Genomic DNA, 16,319 nt, shown 5'->3' with positions numbered 1-16,319 from the left:
AGGAGGAGATGGAGGAGGAAGAGGAGGAGGAAAGAAGGAAGGAAGAGAGGAAGGAAGGACAGAAGGAAACGATGTTTTACCCTGGTGCCTGCCCCCAGCCCTTGCTCAGTGGACATCAGGCCTCTGCTCCAGCCCAGGGAGGCCCCCAAATCCAGCTCACAGCAAGAGCAGAGGCACACAGGTGCACAAGAGCTGCCACAGTGTCCCCAAAGCCTCTCCCCTCACACGCTCTCAATTAAGGCTGCCTCCTGCCCAGAGTCATCTCCGTGTCAAAGGGGTGTGAGGCCAGGTAATCTTTATAGTCCCCATCGATCAGCTTGGCCGCGTTGTTCCGGGCAAACCAGCAGTCTATCTGCTCTTCCCCGTTGTAAATCCTCCTCTGTTTCCACACCACGGGGACTCGGCGCCCTTTCACCTTTAGGATGGTCTCAGGAGCCCCCACGGCCTGGGGGAGGGGAGGGCTAGTGAGGTTCTTGCTGCGCCCTGTTGGCTCTTCAGTGAGCTTGGCATCCTGGTTCAGGAACTGACCTAAAAGGACAAAAATGGGCATCAGTGTCGGAGTGTGCGAGGGGTGGGGCGGGAGTAACCAGACGCAGCCCTACGCCAGAGTCCCCGGTGGCTCTCACACCATCCAGCCCAGCCATGGACTGAGCTCCTATGAGCTGGAGGAGAGGAGAGAGCTGCGTTCCATTCAGAGCGATCTGCCATCTCTGGATGCTGCCCACTTACTAGCACTGCCAAGTGCCCCAAGCACGGGCTCCTACGGAGACCAGAGTAAGGGAGGGGCAACAGAGATGGAGGGACTAGGGCCAGGTCCCTCTCCCTGTTGTGGGCCCCCACTCTAGTCCCTTGGGTGGGTGAGTGTGCTCCTGGTGGCTGTGCAAAATAGTCAGTTCGTTTCCTCATGTTCAGACACTCTCCAGGTCGAGCCGGGCATCGCTCAGGTCAAAGGGGCAGACCCGAAGCTGTGAGACAGGGCTTACGCCAGCAGCCAGGCACAGCGAAATATGGCCAGCTCAGAGGCCAGGAAATCCTGCTTCCTAAACTGAGCCCTGGCGATGGCTCATTCTTTATTTTGAAGCAAGGGGCCCCATGGAATTAGGTGTTGAAGGACACCCAGCAGAGTGGTCTGCGCAGCTCACAGGAGCAGTGCAGGTAACCCCTAAGAAAAGCACCCTCCCTACCCCCTCTTTTCATCATACTGGTTGCTGGGCCATGGGCTTCCCTTTGTCTCTATCTTCTAGACCTTAAGATGTTTATTCTTCACTGCCTTGTCCGTTCTCCCACGGGACAGGAGAGAACAGGCTTCTAACACTCATTCCTTTTCCACAGTCATTAGGAGGCAAAAAGAAATCTACTTTTCATATTATATATAAGGTTAGCCCTTCATTTGTATTGATTCTGCATCTGTGGATCCCATCAACTGTGTTGCAAAGATACTAGGGGAAATGCATCTGGAATTTTTTCTTTATCCTCTAAACTATACAAAATAACACGGTTCACACAGCATCGACACTGGATTAGGTATAGTAAGTACTGTACAGAGGATGCACCAAGGGTGTATAGGTTTTACACTATTTCCATAAGGGACCCGAGCATCCTTGCAGTTTGATGTCCTTGGGGATTCTGGAACCACACCCCCAGTGGCTACCGAGGGACAACTGTATATATGAACTGCATTCCTACTGAATTTTGCCATCAAGCTAAAGATACTGATGGTAAGGATTTCTGTTTGGGAAAGCTAATTCTATCCTCTAAACCCGACATGAGGAAGAGCGTCTGCCTACCCAACAGCCCGTGGCAGTGGCTGGAGAGACCTCCGCTGTTGGAGATGTAGAAGCCCAGGTGGTTTCGCTGGAAGGGTGCTGGATTTTTGTAACGGTGGATGAGGATGACGAAGACTATGGTGCCCTGGACGGTGACGGTGACGTTGGCATTGGCAGACACGGACACCTCCAGCCCCCGGCTCCCCACCACCACACTCTGGTTGCAGGGGAGGACCAGCCGGTCTCCACCATCCAGGATCACCCTGTTGGGAGTGATCTCCAGGTACGATCTCTCGGGCTTATTGACGAGGATGGTGATGGTGCCGAAGTAAGTGCGCTGTTTCTTGTGACCATTTGGAGGAGCGGGGGCCCCAATTAACTCTCCATTCACAGTCACACCTGGAAGGCGAGGGACAGAGAACGGTAGTTAGAAAACTACCCCTGAAGCCGGGCGTGGTGGCGCACGCTTGTAATCCCAGCATTTGGGAGGCTGAGACCTGGAGGATTGCGGTTCGCCGACAGCCTCAGCTACTTAGTGAGGCCCTCTGCAACTCAGTGAGACCCAGTTTCAAAATAAAGAATAAAAAACAGGGCAGAGGGTGGAGCTCGGAGGTCAAATGCCCTTGGGTTCCATCCCCAGACCTGCAAAAAAAAGAAAGAAAGAAAAAAAGAAAGAAAGAAAGAAAAGAAAAGAAAACTACCCCTGAGCCAGGCATGGTGGTGCACGCCTGTAATCCCAGTGCTTGGCAGGCTGAGGCAGGAGGATCGCAGGGTTGAAGACCTCAACAATCTAGTGTGATCCTGATTCAAAATAAAATATAAAGCCAAGTATGGTGGCGCATGCCTGGAATCCCAGTACTTGGAAAGATGACTGGAGGATTAGCAGGTGAAGGACAGCCTCAGCAACTTAGTGAGAGATCCCATTTCAAAACAAAAAAAAAATTTTTTAAAGGGCTGGAGGTATAGCTTAGAGGTAGAGTGCCCCTGGGTTCAATCTCCAGTACAGTCTCCCCAAAATGAAATAGATAAAAATACAGCCCTGTGGCTGAGCTCAGAGGTAGAATACCCAAGTTCACTTCCCAGTACCAAAAAAAAAAAAAAAAGACATCATAGAAGATGATTACACATCTGTGTTTTGATTCCAGTCATGGTGGTAAAACATTTTAATGGCCCTGACGTGTATTGTGTATCTACCAGTAGCCACTGACAGTAATTTAGAGGTCCTTTGGGGCTACTGAGCAGTGTGGTAGAATGCAGTTAGGATCTTTTATTACCCCTCAAATACCAGTTCCCCACTTACAAAGTGTTCATCCATTGACAAGTCATTTAAGCAAAATGAACCCTTGAATTACCATTCTTAAAAAATGGAAATAGAAAAAACTACCAAAGCCAGGCGTGGTGGCGCACACTTGTAATCCCCACGCTTGGGAGGCGGAGACAGGAGGATCGTGCAGGTTTGAAGTCAGCCTCGCTGGCTTAAGAGACCCTTTTTCCAAATAAAAATAATATAAAATAGGTCTGGGAGTGTAGCCTGGAGGTAGAAGGGTTTTCAGGAACCCCAGTACCACCAAAAAAAAAAAAAAAACCTACCGAAATTTTTTGTGGGGAACCACAAGGGTAGCATATGGATAGGCCGTCAATTGCCACTAAACACAACTCTTGCTTTCTCCTGTGCCATTATGAACACCATCATGGCCGGGAACCGAGCTGGCCCCGGGCTCTGCTGATGGGATGAATAGCAAACAGATACAATGGCATGAAAGATGTTTGGAAAAGAATTAGGTGACGCGTGTTCGGTGTGTTCTGCTCTCGGGCAAAGAGATTGCTGTATTATTGACTCTTATTTTCTCTGCTTTGAGGATAGTCTTCCCAGTGAAGCTTGGTTCCTAACTTCTTAGATATTCCAGGAGAAAGCGCATTCCCTGGAGCAAGGATGAGGTGGGGCCGGGGAAGGCGGCCTGAGCAGAGCCCCTGCCCCTCGCCCTCGAGCTCCAAGCATCTTCAGCTGTTCCTGCCTTGAGCCCCTTGCAGAACGCCCAAGTCATGAGACAGCTCCTAGGAGAGGGGGCGCTTCCAGGGAGGATCAGAGTGAGGCCCCTATATCTCTTGCACCCTAATGTGAGGCTACACTGCACCAATAAAAGATAAAGAAAAAAGAAGGAAACATTAGATATTTGGCTCTGAACCTAGAATGGCTCGCAAGAGAAGAACATGATACAGAAAACCCAGGATGGAACTTGACATAATTGCGCCATATCTCTCACCTGGTTGGGGGACCCACTGCAACCTGACCTGTCAAAACATTCACTTTCCCAGCACCAAGAAATAGCAGAAGGTCCACTCCCAAGCTTGTCCACACAAAGGGGCTGTGTGGCTGTCCACGGGGTTGTCCCGGAGCCCAGTTACCTGCTTTGAACTCTCAGATCTTTCTGTGCTAGTTTCTTACCCAGTCCCCTTCCAGGCCATTGGGGACCAGGGATCTTTAATATCTGTGCCCCCCACACCCAGGCTTTATGTCTGAGTCACTGAGGAACTAAGATGTCCAAAGTTAGAACTTTTGTTTTTGAGTTTCACGGCTTTTATTTATTTTTGAACTTTAAAGATCTGATTTACTTGGAGGAAAAAACACAAAACAAAAACCCCACAATCCCAAAGATGGGACTTTATATCTCAAGATGTCTCCCGCATAGTAAGTCTACAGGTTACAAATTACTTTCACAGATGGTATTTTTGTTTTACAAATTTTACATGTATTCAGAATGAGACATAAATCAATCTGTTTCCTGTTTTAAAAAAAACACAGGAGGGCAGGGGAGGGGAGGGCAGGGGAGGGGAGGGCAGGGGAGGGGAGGGGAGGGCAGGGGAGGGAGGAGAGTAGGACAAAGATTTTGTTGGACATAAACTATTTGGAAAGGGAGTAGATATGAAGGCCAACTCGACCTGATTATCTGCACCCAACGACTTAAAAGACAAACCGTGCAGTGTGAGGTATCTCTCTAAAAGCCCACTTCTAGCTCCTAACCGGTCCTGCCAATTACTTGAGGCTAATCCACTGGGAAAACCTTTGCCCACTCGGTAGGTCCGGTAGATACCCACCTCTGAGGCACACAGTAGCCTGGCAGGGCAACCCACCCTTCACAGCTTGTTAATGGAAAGACAGTGATAATAGTATGTCATGAATTTCTCCTTCTTTCCTCCTTTCCTTCCTCTCTTCTTTCCTTCCTTCTCTTCTTCCTCCCTTCCTTCTTTCCTTCCTTCTCCTCCTCCTCTTCCTCCTCCTCCTCTTCCTCCTCCTCCTCCCCCTCCTCCTCCTTTTCTCTCTCTCTCTCTCCTCTCTCCCTTCTTCTCCCTCCCTCCCTCCTTTTTTTTGGGCAGAGAAAGTACTGGAGACTGAATCCAAAGGCTTTCTACCTACGAGCTATGCCCCAGTCCTTTTTTCCTTTTAATCAAAGCCTCACTAAGTTGCTGAGAATGGCCTCAAACCTGTGTTCCTCCTGTCTCTGCCTCCCAAGCTCTAGGATTGCAGGCGTGCACTACCACATCCAGCTGCTGGGAATTTTATGGCACTTGAGAGTGTATGAAGCTATTTCACATCTATCATTTAGTTTAATCTACTTCATAAGGACCCCGTGCATCCAGCAGAAGAGCACCGTCTCTGTTTCCCAAGGGACACGGCAGCAGCCAGAGGCCACACAAGGCTAATGTCAAAGTGCAGCTTTGGATGTGCGCCTGTCTGACTCCAAGTCCAGGAACGAAGTCCACTTCCCTTCATCAATCACTGGCGGGACCCACAGAGCATCCTCCACATGTCCCAGATGAACTGGTCATTCCCCTTAGGAGCAGAAGGAAGACAGAATGCACCCTGGTCCTTCTACGAGGGGAGGGCGGTACTTACCGGAGTCCCTGTGATCAGACACCAGCCGAAGGATGTCCCCGGGCTGCCCGTCAATGTTAAAGCAGACAGTGAGTTTGCTCAAGGGGAAATCGACCACGAAATGAGGGTCACCATCCACTGCAGACCGGGGCAAAGAGAAGGGAAAGAGGCAGGCGTTAATCGGCTGTCCTCCATGCACAAGTACCACTTGATATTTTCTCACGAGTTATTTATTTATTCTCAACGAAAACACTGGAAGAAGAGCTGCCTGGATCTCTAAATAAAGAAGATGTGTGGGCCGGGCGTGGTGGCGCACGCTTGTAATCCCCGCGCTTGGGAGGCAGAGACAGGAGGATCGCGCAGGTTCGAAGCCAGCCGCGCGCGCTGGCTTATGAGACCCTGTTTCCAAATAAAAAAAAATATAAAAAATAGGTCTGGGAGTGTAGCCCGGAAGTAGAAGGGCTTCCAGGAACCCCAGTACCACAAAAAAAAAAAAAAGATGTGTGGGAGGGAAACGACCCCCAAAGCCACCCAGTTAGTTCATGGTCAGGTAAGTATTGACTTCAGAGCTCCTGGATTCAAATCTAATGCTCTTTTCACTATTCCTCAGCTAGACTCAGACAGCTAGGCTTGGAGCTGTACGGCGAATGTAAAAACAAAACAAACACAAAAAAAGCAAGGTATTTATTCCCTACACCTGCGGTGGTGACCAAGTCCAACTTTCCAGTTCTCTATGTGGTTCCCCAGATCATTTTCTTTGTCTTTTATTTATTGTTGTTGTTGTTGTTGTTGTTGTTGTTGTTGTTGTTATCAGCAGCAGCAGCAATCTTTGGTACTGGGGATTGAACCCAGGGCCCTTCTACTTCCAAGCTACATCCTTTTTTTTTAGTTGTTTTTTTATTAGCTCATTATAGTCACATCATCATGTCAATCATGTTGACGATGACATACACGTACACACTCTTGGTGCCCCCTCCCTGTTTCCCTCCCTCCCAATACGGAGCACCCAGATTGACGTTGGTGTATAATCACACATATACACACAGTCTACGGTAGAATTTCTATTAATGAGCCTCAGTCTTCCTCCACCCCTACCCTTATATCATCTCCTCCCTGGCTCCCCCGAGGTTTCTCCTCATCATCTGGAGTCTCTCTTGTATCCCAGTTACTCTATCCTGAGCATATTAAAGAAAGCATATGGCCCTTCACTCTTTGTGGTTGGCTAATCTGACTTAACATAATGTTCTCCAGGTCCTTCCGTCTTCTTGAACATGATGTAATTTTATTCTTCTTTACTGCTCAGTAGACTTCCATAATCCACTCATCTGTTGATGGAGACCTAGGTTGGTTCCATAGTTTGGCTATTGTGAATTGTGCTGCTATGAACACAGGTATGCATATACCCCCCTATCCCTTTTTATTTTTGTTTTGGAACAGGGTCTCTCTAGGTTGCTCAGGTTGGTCTTAAACCTGTGTCTTGTCTCAGACTCCCAAGCACTGGGATTATAGGCATAAACCACCATATTTGGCTTTGCTTTATCCTTTAGCTGCCTGTAGGAAGACCCTTCCTTGTCTATGACAAAAGCTCTGTGGCCCATCTTCTTTGAGGAAGACACGGACCGTGCCGTAAACACTCAGTGTCTGCTGTTTGCAGTCTTGGTACAGGCACCAACTGGGGCGCTGACAAGTGAAGCGGTGTAGTCAGAGATGATGGAAGAAGTCACTTCTCTGGGTCACACCGACATTGCTTCTCTCAAATTTGTGTCCACAGAGAAGATCCTGATGTCCAGCTGGCCCCGGTTCTTGGTCTGTTTCTCCACATTTCCCCTCTTATTGTCCACACCAAGACTTTCCTAGAAGTCTGGATCAATCTCTTTTCTTACTAGACTGGAGGTTTGGCTTCTCTTTAATCGATGACACGGCAGGTGTCAGAAGACCTCTCTACTTTTCACATCTTACACGTACACGAGAATGCGCCTGTGTATGGAGGAGGTGTGGATGAGGAGGGACCCAGGCACTTCAAGCTGCCAGCAAACGCGCGTCCTCCCAGTAACTGCAGAGAAACCCCTGCTGCCTCCAGCGTCACTCAGAGAAGCTCTGGAGGGAATCTGGCTGCTCTCTGTGTGAAATCCTTCAGGCCCCTTATGAACGGCAAAATATGAAGAAATACAAGGTGCCCGTCTCTGGATGATGGGACGAAAAACAACACCCAGAGGAGGCATCAAGTTCCCACCCACACTTCCAGCCCTCTTTGGGTACAATTAGAGCTTATCTGATGGCTCTCTGAGAGTTTCTGTGCAACAACCACATCCTTTCTACTCGAATCATCCAAATCCCTTTACGAGGAAAGATGTTGCTTGTTCCCCAAAAGTGGAGAGGCTTTCAAAAGTCATCACCGCGGGCAGTGTTCAGAAGGAAGGTTTTCTTGCATTCCTCAAAGCACATGTGTGCAGAGGGACTGGATCCTGTCCATGGGAGGCTACATTTCGGTCCCCAAAGATCATCTCCAGGAAGTCCCTGGCCTACAAACTCGCACGTAGAGCACAGCAGCAGAAAGGCATTAACGACACTTGGAAGATGTGTACATCGGAACAATGAAACTTAGCCCCGTGCTCCACTTCTTGTTCCTCCATCCAGATTTTTTATTATGTCAGGAAACTGCCAAAAAGGACACTTGATGACATTTATAATCTCTTCTTAATGTCTAAGGCCAAACATTACACAACAACAACGTTTTTGCTGTTGAATTTCTTTCACTCCAAGACTTTTGGGGGGTGTACTGGGTATTGAACTCAGGAGCCTTCTGCCTCTGAGCTACACCCCCAACCCTATTTTTATTTTAATTTTGAAACAGGGTCTCACTAAGTTGCTGAGGCTGGCTGCACACCTGCGATCCTCCCCTCTCAGCCTCTCAAGGACGGGTATTACAAGCATGCACCACCACACCTGGCACTCCAGACATTTTTATAACACCACTTTTATATTTTTGGCAGCAGAAACTGGAACCCACACACCTCTGATTTTAAACTGATGCCTTGAAATCCATAATGATCAGAGGCGTCTCTGTTGTCTTCTTCTACCTGGGCTCTTGCCAGACTTCGCAGAGCCAGGGTTTATCTCCTGGTGTTTCTGTAACGGCTCAGGATGGCTCTGGTTCTCCACCTGGGCCTCACGCTGCTGGCTCGAGTCAAATAAACGTGGGTCGTGATGCCCTTTTAACTGGCTTCAGGGAACTCCTGGCAGTGCGGTCTCTAAGCATCCCATACACCCCATCCCCGGCATCAAGCCACGACCCTCCCTTCACCTGATGTCTTGGAGATTCTGATCCTTGGGTCCCGAGTTTTCTTGAGAGTGGGCCCTGGAAAGAAGGGAGAGGCCACTGTTGTTATTTGTCAAAGACACAGAGAAAAGTAGTCTGGGATGAGTAACACACAGCTTTCAGAGACATTCCTAACAACTTAAATGTCCTTAAAACATCACCTAAAACTCAGCGTGGTGGCGCACGCTTGTAATCCCAGTATTTGGGAGGCTGAGACAGGAGGATCGCAGGTTCAAAACCAGCCTCAGCAGCTTAGTGAGGCTCTCAGCAACTTAGTGAAACCCTGTTTTCAAATAAAATATAAAAATAGGTTTGGGGGTGTAGCCCAAAGGTAGAAGGCCCCTGGATTCTATCCTCAGTACCACACACACACAAAAATCATCTAAACCAGGCATGGTGGTGCACCCTTGTTATCCCAGTGCTTGGGAAGCTGAGACAGAAAGGTCTCAGGTTTGCAGCCAGCCTCAGCAACTTAGTGAGGCTTCTCCATTTAGTGAGACCCTGTTTCAAAATAAAGTCAAGGGGTGTAGCTCAGTGGTAGAATGCCGCTGGGATGAATTTCCAGTAAAACACACACACACACACACACACACACACACACACACACACACCCATCATCAATATTACAGAGTGAAGAATGTGGAGGATAAATTATTTTATTCCTTTAACAATTAGACAGCATTTTTCATTTTGTAATCTTTCTGTATATAGTAGGGGGAAAGTGTCTATGATGCTCAGATACCATTCTGGGGAGAGGAGAATGGGGAGTTAGTCTAATGGGGACAGAGTTTCAGTTCCACAAGATGTAAAAGTACTGGAGACCTGTGTTCACAGCAAGGTGAGTATATAAAGCTCACACTATATCACAGCACGCTTAACATTAGTAAAGATGGTACGTTTTATGTTATTCTGTTTTTACTGCAATAAAAACAAAAATCAAAAGCTATTGTCATTCTCCGGTGCACACAACTGTGTGTGTAAGCTGAAATCAGAAAGTACTTTGAAACATCAGGTGTTCACAGTGCCCTTTGAATAAATATTTAAAGGATAATCCAAAAGTCAATTGATTTCTACAAATAAAATTTTGTTAATACATGATCAGAAGCAAGATATTGATTTTATTTATAGGAACCACTGGATTTTTCTGGGAATGGGAAGTAAAGATAAAGTGGGGCTGGAGATGTCCCTCAGAGGCACAGCACTTGCCTAGCATGCCCAAGACCCTGGGTTCCATCCCATTTCTTAGAAAAGAAAGCAAAAGAAAGATCAAAGACTCTAAGCATTTTATAAGCACCTCTCCTTTCCTTTCTGATAGTGGGGATTGAGCCCAGGTGTAATCTACCACCAATTTATACACTCAGCTCTTTTTATTTTTAAATTGGGTCTCAGTAAATTGCCGAGAGTCTCACTAATTGCTGGCACTAGCCTTGGTTCTGTGATCCTCTGCTCTCGACCTCCCAAGTACCGGGATTACAGGTGTGCACCTCCCCCCTGGCTAAGAGTTTAATCCTTATTCATCTGTATTTAATCCTTTCAACAAGATCCCAAATTTGCCAACAATGAAATGGAAAAGTTCTGAAAATGGCCCCAGGCCTCACGGCTGCCCAGGAGGGTCCAGGTTCCTAACTCTCTGCCCCACACCGGCCGCTTCTCACAGTCAAGGCTGTGAGGAATAGACGAGCTGGCGTTCCTGAGCTGCCTCGGGGGGGCCGGTGAACGTCAGCGCTCTTTCCTGGGAGACAGAAACTTGACGAAATCGAATAAAAACGTTACTCGTAAAAAATAAAAACAACATAACTCCTTTCCCCGGCGGGATATCATCAAGCGTGCAAGCCTCTGATTTGGTCGAAACACTTTTCCTTTCTCCCCTTTCTCTCTTTATAATTCCCCCCGGTCAAGCTGGCACCATGACGGGGCATCCCTGCATCTGTTTGGCTCTGAGTGGCAGGCGTGAATGAGCGGATACTCTCAAGAATCCATACCTCAGTTCTTGGCCAGCTTTCTCAAGAAAGTAAAATCAGGCACCTACATGAAAAAAAACTCACTTGGAGGCACTTCCACACACCGACAGCACTTGCACCAGACGTTTTTGTCTAGGTGTTGCCCTCAGCGCCTCCAATTAGTGACTGGCATGTGGCGGGCTCTTCTTTTATTGGTGATTTATTGTTGGGATGACTGCACTGGGCAACATTTCTCAGCCACAGGCCATTTTTTTTTTGTTTTCATTTCCCAGGAGCTACTGTTTATAAAAATACAAACACAACAATCTAAGGTACTCTCAGAAAACCATGTTCTGCCTGTGGGTTCTTGTTTATAAAAATTATAATTTAAATCCAGGGGTGGTGGTGCACGCTTGTAATCCCAAGACTTGGGAGGCCGAGAAAGGAGGATTGCAGATTTGTGGCCAGCCTTAGCTACTTGGTGAGGCCCTCTGCAACTTAGTGAGTCACTGTTTCAAAATAAAGAATAAAAAATAGGGCTGGGGGTGTAGGTCAGAATTCCCCTGGGTTTGATCCCCAGTACTGCAAAAATAAAAAATTATAATTTATATATGTTATAATATTATATAACAATACATTAATATCACATATTAATTATATTATAATATGATAAAATATATTTATTATGTAATGACATATAAGTGTTAGATATTGAGTTATAATAGTGTACTATAATATTAATATATAATATTATGTGGTATAAATATACAGAGATTCAGAGAATAGGATGTGGATTGGCCTTTTCAAAAGTCACTTGTGTGAATGACCCAGGGTCATTCTACCTCCTCCAAGATGCATTCCAAGCCCTACTTTATTTATTTATTTATTTACTTATTTATTTATTTATTTATTTATTTATTTATTTATTTATTTCTGTGATACTGGTGATTGAACCCAGGGGTATTCTACCTCCTAGGTACACCCCCAGCCCTATTTTTTATTCTTTATTTTGAAACAGGATCTCACTGAGTAGCTGAGGCTGGCCGCAAACCTGCGATCCTCCTGTCTCAGCCTCCCAAGCACTGGGATTACAAGCGTGCACCACCATGCCCGGCTTCCGATATCTCTTTTCCCCTAACCATTTACTGTGGTAAAAGCCACATAGTGTAGACTTTACCATCTTCACTCTTTTCCAGTGGACTGGGATCACAGGTGTATGTCAACCCCTGCCCAGCTTATATTGAAAATGTAATCACAAGATCAACTCTTTGCCGAGCTCGCGTGGCCTCCCAGGATGGGCACCGAGGACCCTCCTCCCTCGCCCGCCTCACCTGGCTGCAGGTCCGCCCCACGCAAGCTCTGCATCACGGTCTCAGGTCCTACGGCTGCAGACATGCCCCGCGCGTCCTCCAGTCTGTCTCCACGCAGCACCAGCCTCTTTAGCTTCATAGTGGTGAAGGGACTGAGAAAGTGGTAGTTCAGGGCCAGAGCCTGTGCCTTCTGCCTCAGTTTCTCCTTCTGCTCGTCGTTGCTCTGAAGCCAGGCATTCAGCAGCTCCTTCACGGTGAGGTAGCCCCAGACATGCTCCATGGGGTTGGGGTCCTCCTTGCCGTCCCCTTTGGGCTGGGGGCCTCCTGGGATGTCACTGCCCACCCTCTGGGGCTCCACGGGCACGTCTGTCTTCAGTATGACGAATTTCTTACTATTGCTGGCGGTGACCTCCACGTGCAACTGACCCAGCTTCCTGTCCGCCAGCTTCCCGGCAATGACGATCTCCGAGCCATTGAAGTAGTTGGGAAACAGGGTTTTGGTGACGTGCTCCACGGAGCCCGGGGGATAGTCGACGCGGATGTCGGAAAGGAGAGGGGTCCTGATCTCATCATAGAACCTGAGTGCAAGAAGAGAGATGACACTCAGGAGGGGCGATCTGAGCGCAGCGGTGATCAAGCCCAACGCTGCCCCAGCCCAGCATGCCGGGCAGCAAGCAGGTCGTTCCACAGAGCATGCCCTGTCTTGCACTATCTCCGGGCTCCCTTTTCAACTCTCTGACCATGAAGAAAATCTCATTATGATAGATCAAAATCTTCCCCATGAAATTTCCACCCAGCAGTCCTAGTTTGGTGTCTTGAGCAAATACAGAAATGGTCTAATCCATTGTCAACACACCAGCTGTTTAGATGCTCAAAAACACTGCTGGGTGTCCCTTGCAGTCGTGTGTGTGTGTGTGTGTGTGTGTGTGTGTGTGTGTGTGTGTGTGTGTGTTGTACTGGGGACTGAATCCAGGGGCATTCTACCTTTGAGCTATACTTCCAGCCCTATTTTGGTTTTTTTTTATTTGGAAATAGGGTCTCACTAAGTGGCTAAGGCTGGCTACGAACCTGCGATCCTCCCGTCTCAGCCTCCCAAGTCCTAGGATTACATACAGGCGTGTGTCACCACACCCAGCTTGAAGTCTTTTCATGCTCCCTAATCAATCCCAGTTTTCAAGAATAGTTTTCAGCTCTCCTTTCTGGGATACAATCTCAAGATCCCCTTAAACACTTTTGATAAGTGTCTTTGTATAAACCTAATTTTCTTGAAGGGACACTTAAAACATTTTTCATAAAACCAAATGCACAGGACAGGTGTGGTTTTTTATTTATTAATTTTTTGTGGCACTGGGAATTGAACCCAGGGGTATTCTACCTCTGATCTACACTCCAGCCCTATTTTATGTTTTTATTTGAAACAGGGTCTCATTAGGTTGTGGAAAGTCTTGCTATGTTGCTGATGCTGTCCTCAAACCTGCCATGCTCCTGTCTCAGCCTCCCAGGTACTGGGATTACAGGCGTGTGCCACCATGCCTGGCTATGGGTACCTTTAAACAGCACAATATACTTGAGAAATCTGCCTTTGACTTTAACAATGTGCTTTGTGTGATGGAACATTTACTTCTATTAGCTTTTCTTGTAGGTCTGTTTTCTGGTTGCTTCTTGCTAAGCAGGGATGTGATTAAAACCCCTTTCTTTTTTTTTTAATTTTATTTTATTGGTGCACTGTATTCATACATCATAGTGGGATACAAACTTTTGTAGACATACATGCACACATCGCCCAGTCAGCCCCCACCCGATCCCCACTCCATTCCCTCCCCATCCCTCCTTCCCATGCTTGGCTTAGTGGTTGACATCTAGTATTATAGCAATTTATCCAAAATTAAAAATGATAATCTCACATAACAGTTTCATTTGTCTGATACCAAGCGTTTGATGATTTAAAGATAGCATTTCAATATTTCTTTTTGCTTTCTTTCTTACTAGAGCATATTTTTTTTCTGTTTTTTTAGGTGAAACTATCATATATTTATATATTTATTTTTCAGAAAAAAATCTATCCTAATATGGAATATGAATTCTAGATACCCAAAACGATCTTGAAAAAGAACAAAGCTAGCAGATATATATTTTCTGATTTCAAACCATATAAAGCTACAATAATTGAAACAGTGTAGTACTGTTCTAAAGGCAGATATATAAACCATTGGAGTTAAATACAAGCCTAGAGCTAAATTCTTCCCTATATTGTCAAGTTATTTTTGACAAGGTTTCCACGAACATTTGGTGGTGGAAATAATAATCTTTTAACTAAATATTGTTGAAAAATAATAATTACATGGAAAAGAATAAAATTGGACCTTTACCTAATCCCTTTCTAAACGTCTAAAGAGCACAGGCAGTGAAGCTCAACTTCCATCTCAGCCAGTTCTTTGCTGTGTGTCTTAGGACATGTGAGTTAACCTCTCTGAACTCTACTTCTATAAAGCTGAGAGGCTGACTGTCCTGCATTGTTTGACCACTAGCAGTCTCCACAAGTCCATGCTCCCCTTCTTTTCTATTAGAGTCCAACTAGACACATGTCCATCCATCGACAAAATACACATCCATTTTGGCCAGTTATGGCCATGTGACTACCATCTCACTGAAGAACTGTAAACAGAAGAGTTTTGTGGAAATCCTAAGATACTTTCTTAAAATCAAATGGCTTGCCCTGGTCTTCTTCTTCTTTCTCCCTTGTTGGGGCTGTGGATACAGACATGCTGGGAACCCAGTTTCAACCTTGCAGTTGAGGACAACACCTAAGAGCAACAAAATGGACAGAACCTGGGCTCCTGAGTGACTTCCTGAGGCAGAACCGAGCTTTACCCAACTAGGAAGGAGAGAGAAATAAGTAACTTTCTCAGTTTGGCCTTTGAATTCTGTCACTGCTCTATGGGAGCATCTTTTCTGCTCTAATGCACTTATCTCTTAGATATTCTAGGAGGAACACATGAAATAATGCATGGAGAAATGCCTGGTGTGTTCTAAGTCCTTAGGAACTGCTGGGTATCAATAATATTTTTAGTAGAATGACAGTGCAGTTGATTAATTTCAAGGTAATTGCTTTTGAAGCCCTTGCTGAATCTCAATTCTGTGGATACAGTGCATTAGGTTCTTCCTTGACATTCTCTCTCTCTCTCTCTCTCTCTCTCTCTCTCTCTCTCTCTCTCTCCCTCCCTCCCTCCCTCCCTCCCTCCCTCCCTCCCTCTCCCTCTTCCTCTCCCTCTCTCCTCTTTGAACCTAGTCTTGAATAATTTTTTTCTAGTGTTAAAAGCAAATCTGTGATTTCATTTAAATCACTCATAAAAACACTGGGAGAAAAACAGTGGCCATTCTCATACCAATCAGTTGTCTTTCTTGTTCATTTTTGAAACCCTCAGCAAGATTTATCATTAGCAAATTTCTTTAGTTATGGCTATCGAACACCTATAAATCCACCTCAACTTTGCTTTTCCTTTACACTATATGCAATATATATACCACAATGCAGATGGCAGGCATTGGATGCTGAAGCTTCTGCTTGGCTGAGACCACAGCAAAGTCACACACTGGGTTTAGCAGCAGGGTATAATGAAGCAAGGTACTTGTACATGAGAAGACCTAAATTCTAGTTTCTCCTCTGCCTCAAAGTAATAATTTGATTATTCACTTTTAACTGGCCATTTTGCTTCAAAATTAAAACAGTCATCGTTACCATTTGGGTCTGGAAGGTCCCCAAAAAAGATTATGTGTTAAAGCCTGGTCTCTAATGCAGCATGGTTCAGAGTTGGGGCACAGCTGGCAAGGTGGGTCAGTCTCTGTCACTCTCTCTCTCATTCTGCTTGCAGATACTGTGAACAGCTCTCCTCCAAATGATCTGCTACCATGGTGTTTTTGCCTTGGAGCCAGCCTGCCATGGACTAAACCGAGCCAAACATACCTTTCCTCCTATAAGTTGATCTTGTCAGTTATTATCACAGTAATGAAAAAACTAAGACAAATAATTATTTAAGTAGAAGGCGATTATAACCACAGAGCTCACTGTATACCCATTACATGAGAGCCATTTTGTCAATGCTTTACATA

General features: G+C 46.2%; 1 protein-coding gene across 1 annotated transcript in view; it reads right to left on the bottom strand.

Annotated features, from left to right (window-relative positions):
• Positions 1-235: 235 nt before the first annotated feature.
• ITIH5 (inter-alpha-trypsin inhibitor heavy chain 5) overlaps positions 236-16,319 on the bottom strand; it is a gene marked incomplete at both ends in the record, with an annotated part of 105,525 nt that continues 89,441 nt past the window's right edge. The window contains 5 exons of the mRNA XM_080717217.1: positions 236-528; positions 1,788-2,165; positions 5,662-5,778; positions 8,945-8,998; positions 12,231-12,787. Coding sequence (XP_080573343.1) covers positions 236-528; positions 1,788-2,165; positions 5,662-5,778; positions 8,945-8,998; positions 12,231-12,787 — 1,399 coding nt within the window. The remainder of the gene's footprint in view (positions 529-1,787; positions 2,166-5,661; positions 5,779-8,944; positions 8,999-12,230; positions 12,788-16,319) is intronic.

The sequence above is a fragment of the Muscardinus avellanarius genome (genome assembly GCF_963383645.1).
Source record: "Muscardinus avellanarius genome assembly, chromosome: 20".
Taxonomy (NCBI): domain Eukaryota; kingdom Metazoa; phylum Chordata; class Mammalia; order Rodentia; family Gliridae; genus Muscardinus; species Muscardinus avellanarius.
This window is presented reverse-complemented; position numbering and strand designations above follow the sequence as displayed.